General features: G+C 45.4%; 1 protein-coding gene across 4 annotated transcripts in view; it reads left to right on the forward strand.

The window, feature by feature from the left end:
* The first annotated feature begins 14,541 nt into the window (after window positions 1-14,541).
* Window positions 14,542-21,733, forward strand: part of Etfdh (electron transfer flavoprotein dehydrogenase) — a 30,746-nt gene continuing 23,554 nt past the window's right edge. Inside the window, exon 1 of one of the 4 annotated variants that reach the window (XM_063260901.1) lies at window positions 14,542-14,890. In XM_063260901.1, the coding sequence (XP_063116971.1) occupies window positions 14,656-14,890 (235 nt within the window). In that variant the 5' untranslated portion in view covers window positions 14,542-14,655. Of the gene's footprint in view, window positions 15,002-16,866; window positions 16,943-21,733 lie in introns of those variants that run through there. The other 3 variants (XM_063260902.1, XM_003476990.5, XM_063260903.1) reach the window with 3 other exon arrangements.

A 21,733-nucleotide genomic window follows, 5' to 3' on the forward strand; every position in this document is an offset into this window, starting at 1 on the left:
CCAACAGATGAGGTGGAGGTGAAGCCGGGATAGACCTTTCCTCAAGCATCAGACATTAAAATGCACATTTTTCTCCTTTAGAAGTGTTAGCAATAATAGCACTCGTTCTCTTCTCCACTGCCTCCGATTATTGGCAAAGCATCTAGGAGCCCTGTGCATTAAACGAAATGCAGACATTGCTGTGTTCTGTGCTGTGTGTTCTGTTTCATAAGAGGTCTGCACCCGCGGCAAGGCTGCCCGGCCCGGCTGGCACCGGCTCGCGCTCCACCTTTTGCCTGCGCCCGCGTTTTCCTATCCCCCCCCCCCAACGCCCCGTCGGAGCTCCGAAGCTCTGCTCCGCGGACCCCGGCAGCGCCGCCGCCTGGAGCAGTCAGGGGCACGGGGGGGGGGGGGGGGGGGCCGGGAGCGGCTCGGCGCGTGCCCGCGGAGAGGAGAAGGAGCACTTGGCCGGGCTGCTCGGCCCGTCAGAGCCGCCGCCCCCGCCGCTCCGAACTCATGAAGGTGCAGCGACCTGTTCGGCGGCGCATATGCGGTCCTCGTCCTCCTCGTCCCCTACCCCGCTGCCGCACTCACTGAGCATCGCGGACCGCAGCGGCCCGGGCTCCCGCAGCAGGAGCGTGACCAGAGCCTGAACCGGAGCCGCGCCCCCAGGCCGGCCGGGCCCTCCGCGTGGAGCCCGGCCTGAAGCGCCATCCCGGCCCGCTCTCTGCCCGCCGCCCCTTCCATAGCCCAGGCCGAGGCCCCCCCTCGGCTGCGGCCGACGCAAGCGGAGCCCAGGGCGGGTGGAGGCGCTATGATGGCGGCCGCGCTGCTGGGCCGGAAACCGAAGGAGGAGAAGAGAACCAGGCCGCGCCGCAGCGGCCGTCCGGTGCGCGTCCTCCGGGCTCCGGCCGCAGTCCTGCCTGGGCGCGCGCACCCCTTGCGGCCCCAGCCGGCTGGTGCTTATTTTGGAGGACCAGGGCTGCATGCAGTTGGCATAGCAACACACGGGGAAAGCCATGTCCCGCGGCCGCGTTCCCTCCCGGCGGCGCCCGGTGCGGCGAGGATGCGCGGCCTCTCCACCTCCTCCGCACCTGGGAAGCAAGGCTGGCAGGGCGGGTGTGCTGCGGGGCGCCGGGACAGGATGGACGCCTTCCCTAGCAGCCTCCAGCAGGTGAGGAAAGAGGGGTCCTCGGGGCCGTGCCCCGCCCCTGGGTCGCCTCGCCAGTGCACACTTGGAGACAGCGTGCGCTCATGCACACACGGCTGTGAGCGGCGCCTCACCAGCAAGACTTTTTGTTTTTGTTTGTCTTTTTCCTTTTCCTTTTTATCGGTCCCGGGGATCAAACTCACGACTGCCTGCTTGCAAGACAGGCACTTATGCCGCTGAGCTAAATCTCCAGCCGCCCCCAACCCAAGTTTAATTTTTGTCTTTCTTAAAGCAAGCCAAACTTTTGGAAGTACATTTGAAATTAAATGAGAATACATTACCCTACCGCAAACTTCATTTTTCCTAGGTGTAGAGATTTATTTAAAAGACTGTATTATAGATGCGAAGGATTAAAGATAATTACTCTGAAATACTGTCAGTTTCTCACAATCAGATTTAGCTGTTAAATGGCATAAGAAGAAAAAATAGATATGGATAGCATCTTGTGTGATGGACTATGTACGTGTTTCGGCTGTGAAAAGGTGGAGGCCTTGTAGTGTTGAAGATTGTTGTAGTCGGGGGTTGTACACAGAGAACAACTAGGATTAGGGCATGGAGTTTATAATATTTTTATAATAGTCACCGGAGGTTAACACAGGAAAATGCAGAAAATCTAAGACAAAGACATAGATTATTTAGTGAGGAGCCTAAATCGCGACAGCAATGTCCCACATGAGTCCAAATAAAAACCCAGAGCTCAGGACAATGCTTCCCATGAGTCCAACTGGAGGTCCAGAGCTCACAAGAAGTACTCACGCCAGTCTCTGTGCAGGGAAGACCCAAGGGTCAGCGGTGGAAGCCAGAAAGTCTATGCCAGCTAGGGTGAAGGAGCTGTGCTAGTGGGATGAGGGTTCTATGCTGGAGCCGAGAAGTCACACTCACAGGACCAGGGCTATCCTGAAAGGCACCACAGCCATTCTCAGCTACACAGAGGCCCTGAGCTCCTCCAAAGACAAGCACAGTCTGGTACCTGCCAGGAAGCAGCATGATGAGTTCATCCTGGAGACCAAGCAGCACATGTCTTCCTTCCTCCTCTGAAGCCAGGAAGCAATGCTCGATGTGAGGACCAAAGCTTCCCCAGGAGAACCAACAGCTCAGACAGCAACTCATAGGAGAACCCACAATGCCTCCTTAACACCTCAACCCTCTACACCTCCTTCTTCTCCACCTATTTGGAATTTTTTTTTTTTTGTCTTTTTCCTTTTTATCGATACCAGGGATCAAACTCACGACTACCTGCTTGCAAGGTAGGCGCTTATGCCTCTGAGCTAAATCCCCAGCCCCTTTCTCCACCGATTTATCATAGCAACTTTCCTCAGGTGGAGCATCTTCACTCAATGCCATGCTGATATAATCCAGCTGGCGTAAAGTTGACCACCAGTTCTTAATCCATAACAAAGACGTTTTAGTTAAGGAATTGAAAAACTTGCCGAGCTCCTATAGCAGCCCCTATAACCTTCTTGCCGCCTTGAACATTTAAGTGATGTACTACAGGTGTAGCTGGCGGCTGCCAGCAGGGGTCAGTGTAGTAATTGGAGCCCCTTTTAACCTATATTGCTATAATTTTTTAATTATCTTTTTGGTAATACCTTTCTGCTGAGTGTTTAAGACTAAGTTAAAGTGAAACGCCTGTTGGCTGGGGATTTAGCTCAGCGGCGTAAGTGCCTGCCTGGCAAGTATGAGGTTGGGAGTTTGATCCCCAGGTACCAAAAAAAAAAAAAAAAAAGTGAGACCCGTGTTAATCAAAATAAGACTCCAGTTATTCAGTTAAGGGTCCTCAGATGTCACTTTTAGGACCATGTACAGCGCATTTTAACAGGCCCCCAACATCATCAACTCTGGAACTCTGAAAGAGCTCTCCATGTGCCAATTGTGTGGGGACTCATCATGAGTTAACACATGACAAAGTATCCTTTTCCTAAACATTTTCCCAGTGCTTAAAATTCACATGAGTCACAAGGCTTCTTTAAGGTTGAGTTTAAATGTTTAACAAAGAAATGGATAGAAAGTAGAAGTGAACTGACAATCAGTGACAAGGAAATGGGACACTGAGATTTTCGCTGTATTCTGTTACACTCGTCCTGGGTTACACCAACCCACAGGTTACCACTGATCACTGCTGTCCTACACAGGAGTGAAGAGCAAGATGACCTGAGGGTCTCCTCTTTCATTCCCAAATCTTCCTCCCCCCCTGGTTACTCCACCGCTTACCAAGCCTGCAATCCCTATTACACACTAGGTCCTCACTGACGCCTCATTCTCTCTCCCCTGAGCCAGGCATTCCAAATCACACACACACACAGACACGACACACCTGCCCTGTCTCCACAGAGAAGGCAAGATGTGAGGGAGGAAAAGAGGCATCTGAGTCCAGAAGAAATTGCTCCAATACAAACAATTATTCATTAAAGGCTTTTTCCTGTCTATGGCCATTCCACCCTGAACACGCACCTGATCTCGGAAGCTAAGCAGGGTCTGGCCTGGTTAGTACTTAGATGCGAGACAGCCTGGAAATACCGGGTGCTGCAGGCTTAAAAAAAAAAAAAAAAAAAAAAAAGGCTTTTTCCTTTCTGAGTTATTTTTTCCAAAATGCCTTTAAAGTTATTTTTTAGCCCATGTGAAATTTTAGCCCCTGTGAAGTGGGTATGTTCAAGTCAGTCCAAAGGTTACTACTGATGTATCCAACCCTAAAAACCACATACCTAAATGTGGCTAAGATGTACGCTTAATGACAGGAAAAGTTTACTCTTCATCAGTTAATAGTAAAACTCCATTAATGTTACTGAGATGTTATAATAGAAAATAAAAGTTTTTAAGACAATAAGGAGGAAATTTTATATATTTAAATACGCAGAGCATTTAATAGGTACTTTTTCAATTCTGTTAATATAAACTATTAAGATATTCTCTTCACAAATTACTTCAAATCTGACATCAATGCATTCTAGTTAATGCCAGAACTTCATTCAGAGCTCAAAAAATATTTTCTAGCTATTACTAATGTTTTAGCACTGGATCCAAACCAAAAGAACATTTTTAATTGATCAGTTTGCAACAAGAAAAATAAACGATTTCGATTGATAGTAATGTAAAAAGATCAACTCCCCACTGGTAGGAAACAGACTTGAATATCAAAGTCAATTTTTCCAAGGAAGAGAAACATTTTTCAAATCACCATGGGACTCTGGAACATCTCATGATGGAAAAAAGAAAAAAAATCACACCCTATGACGGGAAACAGTGGAAGACAGGAAGAATCCTTGCTGCTGCAACCGAGAGCTGAATTTTAAGCAAGTATACTAAAAACTGTGCACAGGCAGAGAGCTGCCCCTTCCCAGGAGAGAGGAGGCTGAGCGGCACCGATCTTTGTGACAGACAAAGTGCTTGCAATACCACACGCCCGGCTGCACACCGCCCTGATTACTGCCCATTCCCCAGAGCAAACCAAAGGCAGTGCCAATGACGACACCAACGCAAGGTTTCTCTCAAACCAGAATTAAAGAAAAGAAAACCCCGGCGGACCGGGGGTGTGTGGCAGCGATGACGTAAGGGATAAAAATAGACCTCCTGCCAGAGAAGCCCACGCGTGGGGAACAGCGCGCTGCGCGCGATTCCCAACTGCCCTGCGTGAGTTTGCAGCTGTTCAGAGCATGAGGACAGCATTCAGGTTTTAAGTTATTTCCTGATCTATACTGCAGCATCTGCCCTGCTGCTCTAGAGTTGTTTCCTAACCCATATGTAAATTAAGCCAATATAAACATGACAAGGGCAAGAAAGAGAACCAGTCGCCAAGGTGAAGCGGTGCAGTCAAGCCAGCTGTCCTCTTGGGCAGGCCCAGCCTCTCCGCGGGCGGGCGCTTCCAGCCAGGAGCAGCGCCCCAGGCCCAGGGAGGAGCAGGGACCTGCGCAGAGGAGCCGGGGAGCAGAGGTGCTGGAGACCGCGCTCCAAACTCCGCCCGCGCAGCTGTGAAGCTGGAGGGGCCGGCAATGCACAGCGCCTGGCAGAACGCTTGGGGTTTACCCGTGCACCTGTCTTCTGCAATATTCTCCCCATGTTCCCCTTCTTCCCTTGCGGCTAAGATAGTTTTACTTTTCTACTGCTCTCTCCAGGTTTACAGAACCACCTGCTTCAAACCCTCACACCCACACACACACCCCCCCAACTACCCCTGGAGCACTGACGGCATCCACAGGAGTCACCCAGGACTGGGCCAGGAAACGCACCCACCCACACCCAGCGCGGGGCAGCAGCCGAGGCGAAGGATCTGAGGCTCCCCACGGGTTTACGCTGTGAAACCTGATGCTTTCTGCCTTCCTCCCTAGCACCACCGGAATCTTGTGCCCTTACCCCTCCTCCTAACCGCGGGCTCAGGCCCCATTTCTTTCCCACCCTCTCACCTAAGGCAGGCCTGACAGTCCCGCCCACCATATGCACCACGCCTGCCCCGGCCTGGCGCCAGCCAGACCTCCGAGTCAGTCTGTCTCTGGGTTCCCTGCGGCTCCTCCCTCCCCCCCCCCGCACCCTCCCCCAACGCTCAGCTTTCAACCGAGCTTCCCTCAGCCCCAGGGTCTCTGAACAGCTGCGCCCCTGCAGAGCAATAGGGTTCCCACAGTTGAGCGCCCAGGTCTTCCGAGGGGCGCCTGGATGGCTCCACAGGTCCAAGGGCACCCCTCCCACAGCTTTTATTGGATTGTATTCTCTGAGAGACCACAAGGTCACCACGGAAAGCAAGATTCCATTATCCGAATCTGGAACTGATCTGGAAAATAATGAATATTTAGTAATTTTGTCTTTTTCGTTTTTATCGGTACCAGGGATCGAACTCACGACTGCCTGCTTGCAAGGCAGGCACTTATGCCGCTGAGCTAAATCCCCAGCCCCTAATAAATACTTGTTAAATCAGTAAATAAATAGATAGTGCTGTACACTAGCAAAAAGAGCTTCACTATGTTTGTGTTATATTTGCCAATGCCCGAGTTAATATGACCAAATTACTTGTTAATTCCCTTTGCAAAAGCAACTATTTTCTACAACCGGGACACCCTGGGGCACAGGACACCCTAGGGTACCAACCACATTGTTGCAAAATAACTGCTGTTCTGTATGTGCCATCTTCCTGGGTGACCTGATTGATATGTTAACTATTGTTCCCCTCTGCAAAGGACAGATGTTATCTAAAATTAAGTGCTAAAATTAGCTGACAAAGGACTGTAAATTCCTGGAAATCTCTGTGCTCAAGCAAAGGTCTTCCTCATTCCTTAGCTGACCAAAGATTGTAAATTCCTGTGAAATTCTCTGTGCTCAAGGAAAGGGAAACAAAGGTCTTTTTTTTTTTTTTTTTTTTTTTTTTTTTTTTGGTGTGCGTGTGTGTGTTTGAGACAGGGTCTCGCTATGTAGTTCAGGCTGGCCTTGAGCTCATTTTGTAGCCCAGGCTGGTCTCGAACTCACAAGGATCCTCCTACCTCAGCCTCCCGAGTGCTGGAATTACAGGCATGAGCCACCACACCTGGCAACAAAGGCCTTCTTAATTGTACTTTCTATAAAAGTCTGTCAAAATTTTAAACAAGTTACACAGCCTTGCAAACTCCAACTGCACTATGTCACTGGTACCAGGATAAATAAAAAGCTTTATTCTTTAAAAAAACACATCTTGCCCTGTTTTTTACCAATTAGCCAACTCCAGGAACTCCGAAAGCCATTACAGAATTTCATCTTTATTTACCGTTCTGTTCCTCTAGAGCCACTTCTGGTAACAAAATCTGTGTAGCGGGTGCTTACTGGAGAAACAGTTGATGCGAGATACACAAAGATGTTGATAGAATTATTTCCAAAAGATGAAAAATATTTCCAAAAGATGAGAACTATAAAACAAAAAGCGGCCTTTATTCTGAGAACAAGGAGAGAGATGACTGGCACCTCCACCGCTGGCGTGGGAGCTCTCCGGCGGACACGTGGCAAGTGGGGGTATATAAGTAGCCTCGGTTTGGGGTGGAACCTAAGGCGGGCATTAGGGATGCACAGGTAGCCCATTGGTCCTAGGTTCGCGCCATAGGTAAATTCCCAGGGGCGGGGGAGATAGGGGCTTCCTGCTTCCGGTTGAGGCTTTGCTGGCTACAGTGTCCTGTGTGGGCCAAAACCCTTTCATATGTAAGACTTTACAGATGGGCTTACAGTTGCTGCCCACAGAGTCATATACAGAGCAGGGTAAAAGGTCAGTCTGCACACTGGAGCTCTCAGAGGTCCAGCTGAGGCCTGGAGCTCAGTGTAGTGTCCGGAGAGCTTGCATATCAGGAGGATGAAGGTCCGTGCTGGAGACTAGCCAGGAGGATGAAGGTTTGTGCTGCAAGCCAGTCTGTCCAAGGTGAAGGCAGACTGTTGCTCCTCTGAGGACACAAGCCAGCCTTTTCTATTTGCTTCCCTTTTATATCATCCTGAGGACAGTCCTCCCAGCTGGGGGTCCTCCACACTCAGAACTCTGCTGAGCCAAGTCAGTGGGTCATTTCTTCCTTAAACTGCCACAATCAGTTAACTATCACAAACAGCTGTTTGATCTTGGACAAAGGACCAAGAACATACACTGGCTGGGCGTGTTTTGTGCACACCTGTAATGCCAACACTCTGGAGGCTGAAGCAGGAGGATAGTTTACAGTTCGGTCAGTTTGGATTACAAAGTGAGTTCAAGGCCATCCTGAACTGCAGAGTGAACCCCTGCCTCAGGAAAAAAAGAAAGAAAGAACATACAATGAAGGAAAACTAGTGTTAGACCGGTGTCGCGAGGAAGACTCCAAGGGCCTCGCTCTCATGTAAAAACAATGGGGTTTTTATTATTCCGTGTACACGGGGTCCTCCAAACAGGTGGAAACGGAGAACCCTGAGTTGGGGCAAGGCTGGTGTTTTTAAGGATGAAAACCGCAAAGCAAGCAAGCATTGTTACAGAAGCCAATCATAGCAGTTAGAGCAGAACAGTTGGTGATTTGTCCATTTGTGATTGGTCAGATCATGAGGGGCGACCAGTGGGTCAGAGTTGATTAACTGTCTTGTTTTGCACAGCTTATTTTTAGGTCACCTAGCTCCTGTGTGGCTTGGTTCTGACATACTTCCCAATCTTGATTAGCATAGTCAGCAGACTTTATCTCTGAGTTTCCTGACATAATTACCTTACTTTAGCACCACAACCTTTCTATTTGTAGAGGGCAACAATGGTTAACATATCAATTGGCTAAGATTTTACAATTCTTTACAGATGAGAGCATTGATTAACATATCAATCTTTTACCCAGGGGAAAAGGAAGACACACATTTACAGTTACAGGTATTACTATGATATAAACGAAGCTATTTCTGTGAAGAATGTACAATCTAATACAATCTGATGCAATTAACACAATTTGTGACGGGGCTACCAGATAGGGAAGACCCAGGATGTCAGGAGCTAGTACCTCAGGCCTTTGTTTTATGGCCTTTAGGAAGTTAAAACTTAACCTAGTTGGATTTGAAGGGAGAAGGGGAGGGGAAGCAGCAGATGGAACGAGCTTTCTTCGTCTCTTCACTAGCCTCTTTAATAAATGGTGCCACAGGGGCTGGGGGTTTACCTCAAATGGCATAAGCGCCTGCCTTGCAAGCAGGCAGTCGTGAGTTCAATCCCCGGTACCGATAAAAACGAAAAAGACCAAAAAACAAATAAATAAATAAATAAATAAATGGTGCCACGGACTGTTGGATTTTTTTATTCAGTGTGCCAATCCGTGTCTTTTAATTGGAGAGTGGAGGTCATTAATATTGAGAGATATTTCTGAGATATGTTGATTACTTACTATCAACTGCCCTCTTTCCCTAGTTATGATTTCTTTTCTTTTCCTATCCTTTACTGTCATTTATCTATTGACCATACTTGAATGATTAATTGACCTTGCTTGGTCAATTGATTTCCACTGAGTTTTTAGCTTTATTGGTTTCATCATTTCTGTTTTGGATACTCTTGAGCATTTTCTGAAGTTCCGATTTCATACCTATACATCTCTAGAGTTCTTCTTTTTCATGAAATGTCCTTATTTCTCCCGTATTTTGAAGGAAGGCTTATCTGGGTGTGTTAATCTGGGACAAAAATTATTTGTTCTTTTTGTGGGATGTGGACAGTGTCTCTCTATGGAGCTCAGACTGGTCCTGAACTCAGTACATAACTCAAGCTGACCTTGAACTCATAGCAGTTCTTCTAAGTCTCTCAAGTGCTGGAATTACAAGTGTGCACCACCATGTCCAGTCAAGTTATTTATTCTTTCCTTTTAGGAGATTTTTTCCCCTTTTCCTTTCACAGTATCTATTGTACATTTTGAATCTCATTTACTCTTTCAGTTTCTTACACTAGGGAGACAATGCAATATTTACAGGAGTCTGAATTATTTCACTTATTTTTTTTTGCTTTTTTATCGGTACCAGGGATCGAACTCACGACTGCCTGCTTGCAAAGCAGGCGCTTATGTGACTGAGCTAAATCCCCAGCCCCACCAGCGTCATTTATTAAAGTGGCTATTTTTCTTCCAGTGAATGTGTTTGGCCCCTTTGTCAAAGGTAAAATGGCTTAGTGTTTCTGGAGTTGTTTCTCAATCTTCTAACCATTTTTAGGATGTTATGTAAAACATTTGTTTCCCTGATTTCTCTCTCAGCGAGTTTGCTATTCATGTATAGGAAGGCTATTGATTTTCATGTGTTGACTTTGTAACCAACTACATTGCTGCATTAGCTTATTAAATCTAGAAGTCTTTTCGTGAAGTTTTTGGGGTCTTCAAAACAGAGTATCATGTCATCTGCAAATAACAATAATTTAATTTCTTCCTTTCCCATATTTATTCCTTTTATTTCTTTCTCTTTTCTAACTGCTCCAGCTAAAGTTTCTAGGACTATGTCGAGTAAGAGTGCAGACAGTGGACATCCTTGTCTTGTTTCTGATTTTAAAGTGAAAGCTTTCAGTTTTTGCCCATTTAGTATGATATTGACTCTTGGTTTGTCATAGATGGCATTTATCAGATTGAGTTGTTCCATTTTTTGGTAAGGTTTTTATCATAAATTGGTGTTGGATTTTGTCAAAAGCTTTTAATGCATCTATTAAGATGATCATATGATTTTTGTCCTTGGCTCTGTTAATATGGTGTATTACATTTATGGATTTATGTATGTTAAACCATCCCTACATCCCTGGCATGAATCTCACTTGATTATGGTGTATAGTCTTTTTGATAATTTGCTACAGTCTTTTGCCAGTATTTTACTGAGGATTTTTTGCATCAATGTTCCTTAGGGAAATTGGCCTATAATTCTTTTTCTTAGTTGGGTCCTTCTATGGTTTTGATATCAGGGTAATTCTTGCTTCCAGGAATGAATTTGGAAGTATTATTTCCCTTTCAATTTCATTAAAGATTTTGAGAAGTAGTGGTGTTAGGTCTTCTGTAACTTTCTTGTAGAATTTAGCAATGAATCCATAGGGCCTGTGCTTTTCTTTGTTGATAGGTTTTTAATTACATCTTTGATTTCATTTATTGATATTGATTTATTTAGGTCTTTTATATCTTTCTGATTCAGCACTGGTAATTCATATACACCTAGGACTGTGCATTTGTTTTGTATTTTCCACCTTATTAGAATACAAATTTTTGAAGTATGTGGTCTTCTGGATTTCTGCAGGGTCGTTATGATTTCACCCTTTTCATTCCTAATTGCATGGATTCAAGTCTTTCTTTTTTTTTTTTTTTTTTTTTTTGACAAGTTTGGCTAAGGGTTTGTCAATTTTATGTAATCTTTCTATCGAACTCATGACTGCTTGCTTGCAAGGCAGGCGCTTAAAGATGCCGCTGAGCTAAATCCCCAGCCTCTTCTTTATCTCTCTTAATCAGTCTTGAAATTCACTTTTTCTGCAAATAGACTAGTTACCCCTGCTTTTTTTCTGGGTTTCTGTCTCATGGAGTATTGTTTTCCATCCTCTGACTTTCAGTCTATGAATTTCTTTTTTAATTAAATGTGTTTCTTGTATGCAGCATATTGTTGGTTCTTACTTCTTGATCCATTATCAGTCTGTCTCTTTTTTTTTTTTTTTTTTCTTTTTTTAAGAGACAGGGTCTCACTATATTGCCCAGTGTTGGGAGCCGCCGACACCGGTCGCCTTACTTGGCGGACGTAGGGCCTGTGGGTGGGAGCGGAGCCTGAGCTAGATTGCCCCTCCCATCGAGTGAGCCAAGTTGGCGCCTGCTTCCTGCCCCCTGATTGCCCTGGCGACGTAAGCAGCCCGCGCAATAGAATAGTCTGCCTAGCAACAACTGAAGTTAGCCAATCAGCCCGCATCGCGCGCTTTGAACTGATTGGCCACTGTTACCCTATAAAAGTAAATGCCTCTCCCGCCACGAGGGAGAAGCACAGAGAGAAAGCACAGAGAGAGATAGAGAAAGTCCACTGGCGAGAAAGGGCTGGTGGCAGAGAGGAGGCCTCGTGGGGCCCACGCGGAGACAAATAAAGGCAAGGTTGCACACCGCCAGACTTTGTCGTGTGTCTTTCCTGCCGGCCGGGAGCGACATCGACATTTGGTGGCCCGTACGGGGACTGATCAACCCCGAGACACGGCGGTGGTGTGCAACACTCCAGCGTGGTGCTGCCGGACAGGAATCGGGACGAGAACCACTGTGGGTCCCAGAGAGGTTGCGACAAGTCCCTCGACTGAAGATCAGGCCTGTTCCACCAGGGGCCAACCGCAGACCCAACAACAAGATGAGCCCTAAAAGAACTGCAGGACAATCCCTTTTTGGGGAGCCTGGAATGGCTTGCTCCCCTATGTTTTACCATTGTTAGGTCCCCTGTGCTCCTTGCTTCTGCTCTTACTTATAGGACCATGCTTGCTCCGATGGGTTACATCATTTATTAATGGGCGCCTTGCGGCGGCCCGGTGTCAAGTACGCCTGGTTGCCCATGCGGCCCTGGCAGCAGCCCGTGATGGGCACAATGACCCCCAGGCCTACGCATGGCTCGCTCTGGCCTACGACCGGGTCTAGGTGTGGCGGGTCTTCCGCATTCCTTCCCTAATGACACCACACAGCAGGGTAGGTGAGTCAATGACGGGTAAGAGCGTGCCTCCCCAGCACGACTCGACCTAAGCCAGGCCCTACCCCATGGCGCACGAAAGCCACTGGATTACTAGAATCTGCCCAGATCTAGATGCCTCTCCGAGGGGATCACACGGAGGGGCATGAGTGCATGCCTATGTGCATCCAGGTTCCGTCCAGTTCACTCCTGGCCCTGGAAAAAGGACGAGGGTCTCAAGGCCTTGGCAGACCCGGGGGCGGCCGACCAGGGTCCAAGCCAAGGGCCTACGGTGGGCCTCAACACAGGGCATAAGCCTCTGCACTCGATCCAGGGCGGGCTGCGATGCATACATTCATTCAAAGTAAATAAAATAGGGGGAGATGTTGGGAGCCGCCGACACCGGTCGCCTTACTTGGCGGACGTAGGGCCTGTGGGTGGGAGCGGAGCCTGAGCTAGATTGCCCCTCCCATCGAGTGAGCCAAGTTGGCGCCTGCTTCCTGCCCCCTGATTGCCCTGGCGACGTAAGCAGCCCGCGCAATAGAATAGTCTGCCTAGCAACAACTGAAGTTAGCCAATCAGCCCGCATCGCGCGCTTTGAACTGATTGGCCACTGTTACCCTATAAAAGTAAATGCCTCTCCCGCCACGAGGGAGAAGCACAGAGAGAAAGCACAGAGAGAGATAGAGAAAGTCCACTGGCGAGAAAGGGCTGGTGGCAGAGAGGAGGCCTCGCGGGGCCCACGCGGAGACAAATAAAGGCAAGGTTGCACACTGCCAGACTTTGTCGTGTGTCTTTCCTGCCGGCCGGGAGCGACCCCGACAGCCCAGGCTGGAGTACAGTGGCTATTCACAGGCGCGATCCCACTACTGATCAGCACAGGGAGTTTTGACCTGCTCCGTTTCCAACCTGGGCCGGTTCACCCCTCCTTAGGCAACCTGGTGGTCCCTAGTCTGTGTCTCTTGATTGGTGAATTGAGATCATTAACATTGATGGTTATAACAGATATATATTGACTTATCCTTGTCATGTGATTTTCCTGAACTGAATCAGTGCGTTGCTGGGTATAGATAGCTATTCTAAGGATCACTGCCAACAACCTAAAAACAGAACTGCAGAGGAACTTAGTGTGCTGATTCTCCAGGAGCACCTTGCTTTGCTGGCTTTCTTTCTTTTTTTTTTTTTTTTTTTTTTTTTTTCTTTTTCGTTTTTATTGGTACCAGGGATCGACCTCACGATCCGACCGCCTGCTTGCAAGGCGGGTGCTTATGCCACTGAGCTAAATCCCCAGCCCTTTTGCTGGCTTTCTTGATATGAACTCGGCTGCTCTCATTGTTGGAGCTTGGGTCCTTGGTGTTACTGAGGAAGCTGTTGTTCTCTTCAGGGGAGCTCTGGTCCTTACCTTGAGCACTGTTTCTGAGGCTCCAGAGGGGGAGCTGGTGTGCCCTTGATTCTCTTGAAGAAGCTTGTCTCACTAGCTTTCCTGATATAAACTTGGCTGCTTGGACCGTCAGAGGAGCTCAGGCCCTTGCTGTTGCTGAGGAGGTTGTGATTCTCTTGAGAGGAGTCCTGGTTCCAGTGCAGATCCCTCAGCCTGCTCGCACAGATTCTTCACCCCTCTGGCACAGACTTTCTTGCTTCCTTTGGGCCTTCCCAGTGCAGACCCTTGATATAGACTTGCATGTGACTTTGTCTGGGCTCTAGGTTTCCAGCTAGACTCCTGCAGGATATGGCTGTGGGATCCAGACGCTCAGCTGGATTCTTTGGGTCTCCAGCGCATGGACATATCTCTTGCCACCAGAAAAGGCACTAAAAAGGCTATCATCAGCAGGGACAGTGGGTAACCCCACAGGTCCGCAGGGGCAGCCTCACGGACAAGCAGCCAAGGGAAACAGAACCGCCCCGCCCACTCCAGCTTTAGTTCAATTTCTTTTTTTTTTTTTTTTTTTTCATTTTTATCGGTACCGGAGATTGAACTCATGAAGGCCTGCTTGCAAGGCAGGTGCTTATGCCGCTGAGCTAAATCCCCAGCCCCTTAGCTCAATTTCTTGCGGACGCTGAAAGCCCTGTCCCTCTCCTTGCGGGTCTCAGTCCCACACCTCAAAGATTTCAATTTTCAGACAGCCAATTAGACGTCCTTGGGCGGCTCACTGCGCCTGCGCAAGTCTTCCGCCAAGCAGGCGGGCGTAGAAGCAGAAGACTACAACTTCCAGCTTGCTGTGTGCGTGCCCCCCCCCCATGCTGCTAAAACGCAGGCGTGAACGCGGAGACTTCTGGGCTCCTCCCGCTCCGGGCTTGAGGCAGAAGTGGAGGCGTTGCCCGAAGCTGCGGGTTGCGCTGGGACTTGGAATGCTTTTTTCTTTCTGGCCGGCTAGCGACCCGGAAGTTTCCCTAGTTGTCGCGTCATGTGCGGCGCCGGCGCAGAGGGAGGCGGGGACGCTTCGAGGCAAGGGTGGCCGGCTGAGCTGAGACAGACTTCGGGGGCGCTCTCGGAAGTTCCCGGCTCGCAATGGCGCCCCCCACAGCCTAGGAGCCCGCGCGCGCGCGCGCAGAGACGCAGAGTGTCCTTCGGCCGTGCGGCCCAGAGAGCGCCGGGCGCTTGGGCCACGATGGCGCCCCTCCCCAAGCTGTCCTGCCGGGGTGAGAGCGGTCGCCGCGCGGGGACCAGTGCCGTGGCGAGCCGAGCGGGCGGTGGGGGCGACGGGCCGGGCAGCGCTTAGCAGCCCCTCTCTGCCCAGGGTTTAGAGCAAGGTCAGTGCTGTCTGCCCGCCTGTGGACCCTGCTCCCTCTCCTGGAGGCTGCCCCAGTTGGAAGAGGTAGCATGTAGGCTAAAGGTCGTGCGCAGAAAATCTGTCAGTGCCTTGCACCTACCCACCCTCCTGAACTGAATCTTCCCAAATCTTGTTCCTAGCTCCTCTCAGAGCTCAGGTGTTTTCCGTTGCCTTGCGGCGAATGGAGAAAATTAGTATTCGCGCAATTTTTCGTTTTGGTCCGGGCTCGATTTTTGACTTTACAGGTATCCTAGTTAAATCGTAGGAATGTGAAGTCCGATCTGACACATCAAAAGCAACATTCATATGCTGCCCAACTTACATGTAGAGCTATGAGTTTTTCTGGTTTATCTAGAATTAACTCTTTTTTAAAAAATTTTTTTTTTGTCTTTTTCCTTTTTATCGGTACCAGGGATCGAACTCACGACTGCCTGCTTGCAAGACAGGCGCTTATGCCACTGAGCTAAATCCCCAGCCCCTAGAATTAACTCTTGAGAACTTACGAATGGTTCTCGGGACAGTTGGATGGTATTTTTAAGTTTTGCTGAATTTTTATAAAATCCAAACAAGTTTAGAGGATACTGAATTCTGTTTTAACTGGTATACTGTTTTTTTGTTTTTGGTACCGGGGATCGAACTCATGACCTCATGCTTGCAAGGCAGGCGCTTATGCCTGCCGAGCTAAATCCTCAGGCCTGGCATTCTGTTTTGTATGTTTGGTTTTCTTTAGTTTATGAACTCCTTAAACAAGTGTATATATTGCGAATTGAAGACTGTTTATATGTAAATCTCATAAAAATAGAGTTTTGGGGCTGGGGATTTAGCTCAGCGGCATAAGCACCTGCCTTGCAAGCAGGCGGTCGTGAGTTCAATCGCCGGTACCGATAAAAATAAATAAATAAATACATAAATAAAAATAGAGTTTTGGTAAAGTGCCCACCCCATAGGTTTACTTGTAACACCAGCTCTCTAAAAAGCTGAGGCAGGAAGATCAAAGGTTCAGGCCCAGCCTGGGTGACTTGGTGTAATCCTGTCTCAAAAATACTTTAAGAGGGTAAATAAGTGCTAGAGTTTTAGCACAGCGAGAAGGATCAATCCTCAGTACCACAAAAAACTAAACAAATAAATGCCTATATCAGGCCAGTTTTGTTTTGTTTGGAGACAAGTCTCACTGTAGTGCACGATGGCCTTGAACTTGGTTATGTAACCTGAGCAACCTCAGACTAATAGTGATCCTCCTGCCTGGGTGTCCTGAGTGCTGGAATTACAGATGTGCATCTCCATACCCAGCTATTGTCTGGGCTGATTTTTATTGAAACATATCACTTCTCTTTTTTTTTTTTTTTATCTTTTTTTGAGACGGGGTCTCCCTATGCAGTTCAGGCTGACCTTGAGCTCACTTTGTAACTCAGGCTGATCTCCAACTGGCAATGATCCTCCCTCCTCAGCTCCCATCCTGAGTGCTGGGATTACAGGAGTGAGTCACCATGCCAGGCCACTTCTCCATTTAATCAGAAAGAAAACTTAATTTTACCATGGCCTCCGAGTCTATGACTTCAGTGTTAATTTCAAATCAATTAGCAGTCTCAAAGTTGACAGACTGTCAAGAAATTGAGACGAAGTTTGGCTGGAAATACTTATCTGCTACTCAGCATATAATATTTTGGAGGATAAAATGTGATGAAAGATTCTTAACTTTTTCACTATGTCCACAAAAATCTAAACTATGCAGTCTACTAAGTCCAGTGAAGTTCTTTTGAGGGGAGAAGAGCTAGAGAGTGAACCCCCATGCCCAGCCCCAGTCTTTCACTTTCTGCATTTTTTAGACAAGGTCTCCCTAAGTCACTCAGTTGTCCTGGCAAAGTTTGAACTTGCAATTCTCCTGCTTCAGCCTCCATAGGACTGTATTATGCCCACCCAGGTAAAATTCTTTATTCATTTTTTCCACTTATTTTTACAGTTGATGTTTAGAAATTTGTTCATTTTCAGGTAGATGCTTCATAATAAGACAAGTTAGGAACTGCCTCATTGTTATACCAGAAATTAAACAGACTTACAGATTCCTGTATGTCAGTTGAAATTGTAGCTAAGAAGGCACTTACCCATTTAACAAACTTGTATTTGAGACTTGCTTTGTAATACAAGGCCCTTCGTTATTTTTTAAGACAAAGATGGACTATAAACTTTACAGCTGATGGAGCAGGGAGAATTCAGTAACTTGCTGAAGATTTCATTGCTGTTAGTATATACAAATACCGACTAGAGAGTTAGACTCCACTTTAGTCTTTTTGTGTCTAGCTTCTTTCATATAGCAATATGAAAATATATATGCGTATACATGTATATAATTTTTTTTTGCACTGGGAATTGAACCCAGGACTTTTACAATGAGCTATAGTCCAAGACCTTTGCATTTTTTTTAAATATAGGGTCTTATTAAGTTACTTAGGCTTGCCTTGAATTTGCAGTCATCCAAATATTGCAGGAGTCAGGCACTGCCACACCCAACTCATAGAGTAATGTGTATTGTTTTCAAGTTTTATTTATGTCATAGCATGTGTTGCTATTTAATTTCCTTTTATGTTTGAGTAATACTTCATTGTATGCATATATCACAACCCATTCACTGATTTCCACTTAGGTTGCTTCTACTTAATGGGTGTCAAAGAATAATTTAGCTACAAACATTCATTACAAGTTTCATGTGGACATATTTTCATTTGTGTACTTTTGAGATCTATGTTTTAATGAACTGCTGCACTTTTCCCCAAATTGGCTGCCCTATCTTAACACTGCCAGCAGCAGTGTAGGAGGTTCTGATTAGCTCACATTCTTTTTTTTTTTTTCTTGGTACTAGGGATCGAACTCACAACCTTACACTTGCCAGGCAAGTGCTTATACCATTGAGCTAAACTCCCAGCCTGTGGCTCACATTCTTGCAACACCTGTTTCTATTATCTGTCTCCTTGATTACAGCCATTCTACTGGCATAAAGTAGTACTCACTGTGGCTTGGTTTGCATATCCCTGAGTACCTTTTTTTTTTTTTTTTTTTGGTCTTTTTCATTTTTACGGGTAACGGGGATCGAACTCACAACTGCCTGCTTGCAAGGCAGGCACTTATGCTGCTGAGCTAAATCCCCAGCCCCCCTGAGTACCTTTTCATGTGCTTATTTGGAAAGTTGCCACATCTTTTGCCCTCTTTAATGAGGTTATATGTCTTTTTATTATTAGATATGATTTCTTTATCTGTTCTAGATATAAATCCTATATCAGTTACCTATATAATTTTCAAATTTTTTCTCACATTCCATAGGTTACACTTTTTTTGAATGTGTGTGTGTGTGTTTTCCTGAGATAGGGTCTACTGTGTAATTCAAGCTGGCCTGGAATTTGAAAGCTTTCTGAGTGCTAGAATTAAACAGTTTGGCTAACATATGTCTACAAAAATAAGGTCTAACTGGAAAATAAGCCCTAGCATAATTTTCCAGGATGCTTATAAGCCCTACCCTGAAAAAAAACCCCTTGATAACTCAACTGGATACAGTGATGTCCAATGTGACTCTTCATAACTCAAGACGGCACGTGTTACAGCACATATATTTCATGTACTTACATGAAATGAAGCATTTTCTGAGTTTTGCATCTCTTGTGTGGGCTGTTAGTTTTTTTCTTTTTCTTAAGAGTAGAAAATTTACTGGACGATAGGAATGGGGAATTGGACTGTCATTTTTGTCACCACTCCTGTCTTGTGAGTCTTCAGTTAACTCTTGATTTAATGGAAACTGTGAAGCCTGGCCTGCAAGAGGCCATGAGTTGGGGGGAAGAACATAAGGGATGAAGTCATTGATGGCTGTGTTGCCGGTGCACTCGCTGTGAGCAGGCTGCATGGACGAGAAGAAAGCTCTACTGCTGGACATGAGATTGTGGCCATGGCTCCACAGGAAACAGGACTGGGTTCCAGTACACCCTTTGTGTCACATAACCATGGTGTGATGATCAAGACTAACAAAGTGGCATTCACAAAACACTGCTGTTTGTCCATTCCTCAGTCAATGGATATTTACGTTGTGCCAAGGTCTGGCTGTTAAAAACTGTGCTGCTATAAACATGGGTGTACATATATCACTGTGGTATGATGTTTTTAATTCTTTTGGGAAGATACCCAGAATGGGAATAGCTGGGTTGAATGAGACCTCCAATCCTATTTCTTTGAGGAATCTTCACACTGATTTCTACAGTGGTGGGACCAGTCTGCACTCCCACAGCAGTGAAGAAGGATTTGATTCCTTTTCCCCATAGCCCCTCCAGTATTTTTATTACTTGATTTCTTGATAGTAGCCATTCTTTTTTGGGGTGAGATGAAATCTCAGTGTTGTTTTAATTTGCATCTCTCGAATGACCAGTGATGCTGAACATTTTTTCACATATTTATTTGCTGTTCTTATTTCTTCATATAAAAAGTGTGTATTCATCTCAGATGCCCATCTTTGGATTGAGTATTTAAATCTGGGAGGACTGATTTTTTTGAGTTGTTTATATGTTCTCAATAGTAATCTTTTGTGTGAGAAACAGCTGGCAAACATTTTGTCCCACGTTGTGGGTTGTCTTTTCACTCTGTTGGTGGTTTCTCTTGCTGTGCCAAAACTCTTCAGTAGGGTGAGATCCCAGGTGTTGATTCTTTGTGATAGGTCCCAGGCAGTTGGGGTTTTGTTTATAAACTCTTTGCCTACTATACTCTTGTCTTCAAGAGTTCATCTACTCTATTTTCCAGCAGATGTAATGTTTCTGTTTTAATATTAAGATCTTTGATCCATTCTGATTTTAGCTTAGTACATAGTGAAAGATACAGGTCCAGTTTTAACCTTGGACCTTTTCCATCACTATTTATTAAAAGAGACTATTTTTCTTCTGGTGAATGTGTTTGGTAACTTTGTCAAAGATAAGGTGGCTTAGTGTGTCTAGAGTTGTTTCAGCATCTTCTAATCCATTCCATTGATCTTTTAGTCTGTTTTTTGGCTTTTTTTGGTTTGTTTTTGTTTTTGTTTTGTTGTTTTGCCAGTACCACACTGTTTTTATCACAGTAGAGCTTTATAGTATAATTTCAAGTCAGGCATTGTGATGCCCACTGTCTTGTCTTTGTTGCCCAGGATTGCTTTTGCCATTCTATGTCTCTTCTGGTTCCAGATGAATTTTAGAGTTGTTTTCTCTAATTCTGTGAAATACGCTATTGGAATTTTGATTGGGATTTCATTGAATCTGGAAGTATGGCAGTTTTCTCATACTGGTTCTTCCTACCCAAGAGCATGGGATCTCTCTCCATTTTCTAATACCCTCTTCAATCTCCTTTCCAGAGTACTGTAGTACTGTAGTTTTCAATGTAGAGGTCTTTTACATCCTTTGTTAGATTGATTCCCAGATATTTCTCTCTTTTTTTGGATGCTATTATAAAAGTTATGGTTTCCCTGATTTCTGTCTTAGTGAGTTTGTTATTCATGTGTAGGAAGGCTATTGATTTTTGAGTGTTGACTTTGTAACCAACTACATTACTGAATTAGCTTATTAAATCTAGAAGTCTTTTGAAGGAGTTTTGAGGTCTTCTAAGCAGAGTATCTTGTCATCTGCAAATAACAATAATTTAACTTCTTTCTTTCCTACCTTTATTCCTTTTATTTCTTTCTCTTGTCTGATTGCTCCAGCTAAAGTTCCAAGGACTGTATAGAATAAGAATGGAGACAGTGGACATCCTTGTCTTCTTCCTGATTTTAGATTGAAAGCTTTCATTTCTGTCCATTTAATATGGTGTTGGCTGTTGGTTTGTTGTAGATGGCTTTTTATTGGGTTGAGATAAAGACCATCTCTTTTTTTTTTTTTTGTAGGGTTTTTAAAAATCATGAATGGATGTTGAACTTTGTCAGAAGCTTTTTTTGCATCTATTGAGATGATCATATGATTTTTGTTCTTGGCTCTGTTAATATGGCATATTATATCTATGGATTTATATATGTTAAACCATCCCTATATCCCTGGGATGAATCTCACTTGATCATGGTGTATAATCTTGATGATTTGTTGCAGTCTGTTTGCCAGTATCTTACTGAGGATTTTTGCATCAATATTCCTTAGGTAAATTGACCTATGATTCTGTTTCTTAGTTGGGTCCTTTTCTGGTTTTGGTGTCAGAGTAATGTTTGCTTCTAGGAAAGAATTTGGAAGTATTACTTCCCTTTCAATTTCATTAAAGATTTTGAGAAGTAGTGGTATTAGGTCTTTTGTAACTTTCTTGTAGAGTTCAGCAGTGAATCCATCAGAGCTTGTGGTTTTCTTTGTTGATAGGTTTTTTTTTTTTTTTTTTTTTTTTTTTTTTTTTGTCTTTTTCGTTTTTATCGGTACCAGGGATCAAACTCACGACCGCACATTTGCAAGGCAGGCACTTATGCCGCTGAGCTAAATCCCCAGCCCCCTGTTGATAGGTTTTTAATTACATCTTTGATTTTATTTATTGATATTTATTTTTTTTTCTTTTTTTAACTTTTTATTGGTACCAGGGATTGAACTCACAACTGCCTGCTTGCAGGCAGGTGCTTATGCCGCTGAGCTAAATCCCCAGCCCTGATTTATTTTTTTTGATTAACTAGTTTTTTTAAAAATTTTATTTAAGGAGAAAAAGAAAAAAAAAACAGAAAAAGGGTACAAGTAATACAAAATTTAAA

Source organism: Cavia porcellus, unplaced genomic scaffold (assembly GCF_034190915.1).
Source record: "Cavia porcellus strain 051 isolate PalLab524CR breed Dunkin Hartley unplaced genomic scaffold, mCavPor4.1 scaffold_14, whole genome shotgun sequence".
NCBI classification, from domain to species: domain Eukaryota; kingdom Metazoa; phylum Chordata; class Mammalia; order Rodentia; family Caviidae; genus Cavia; species Cavia porcellus.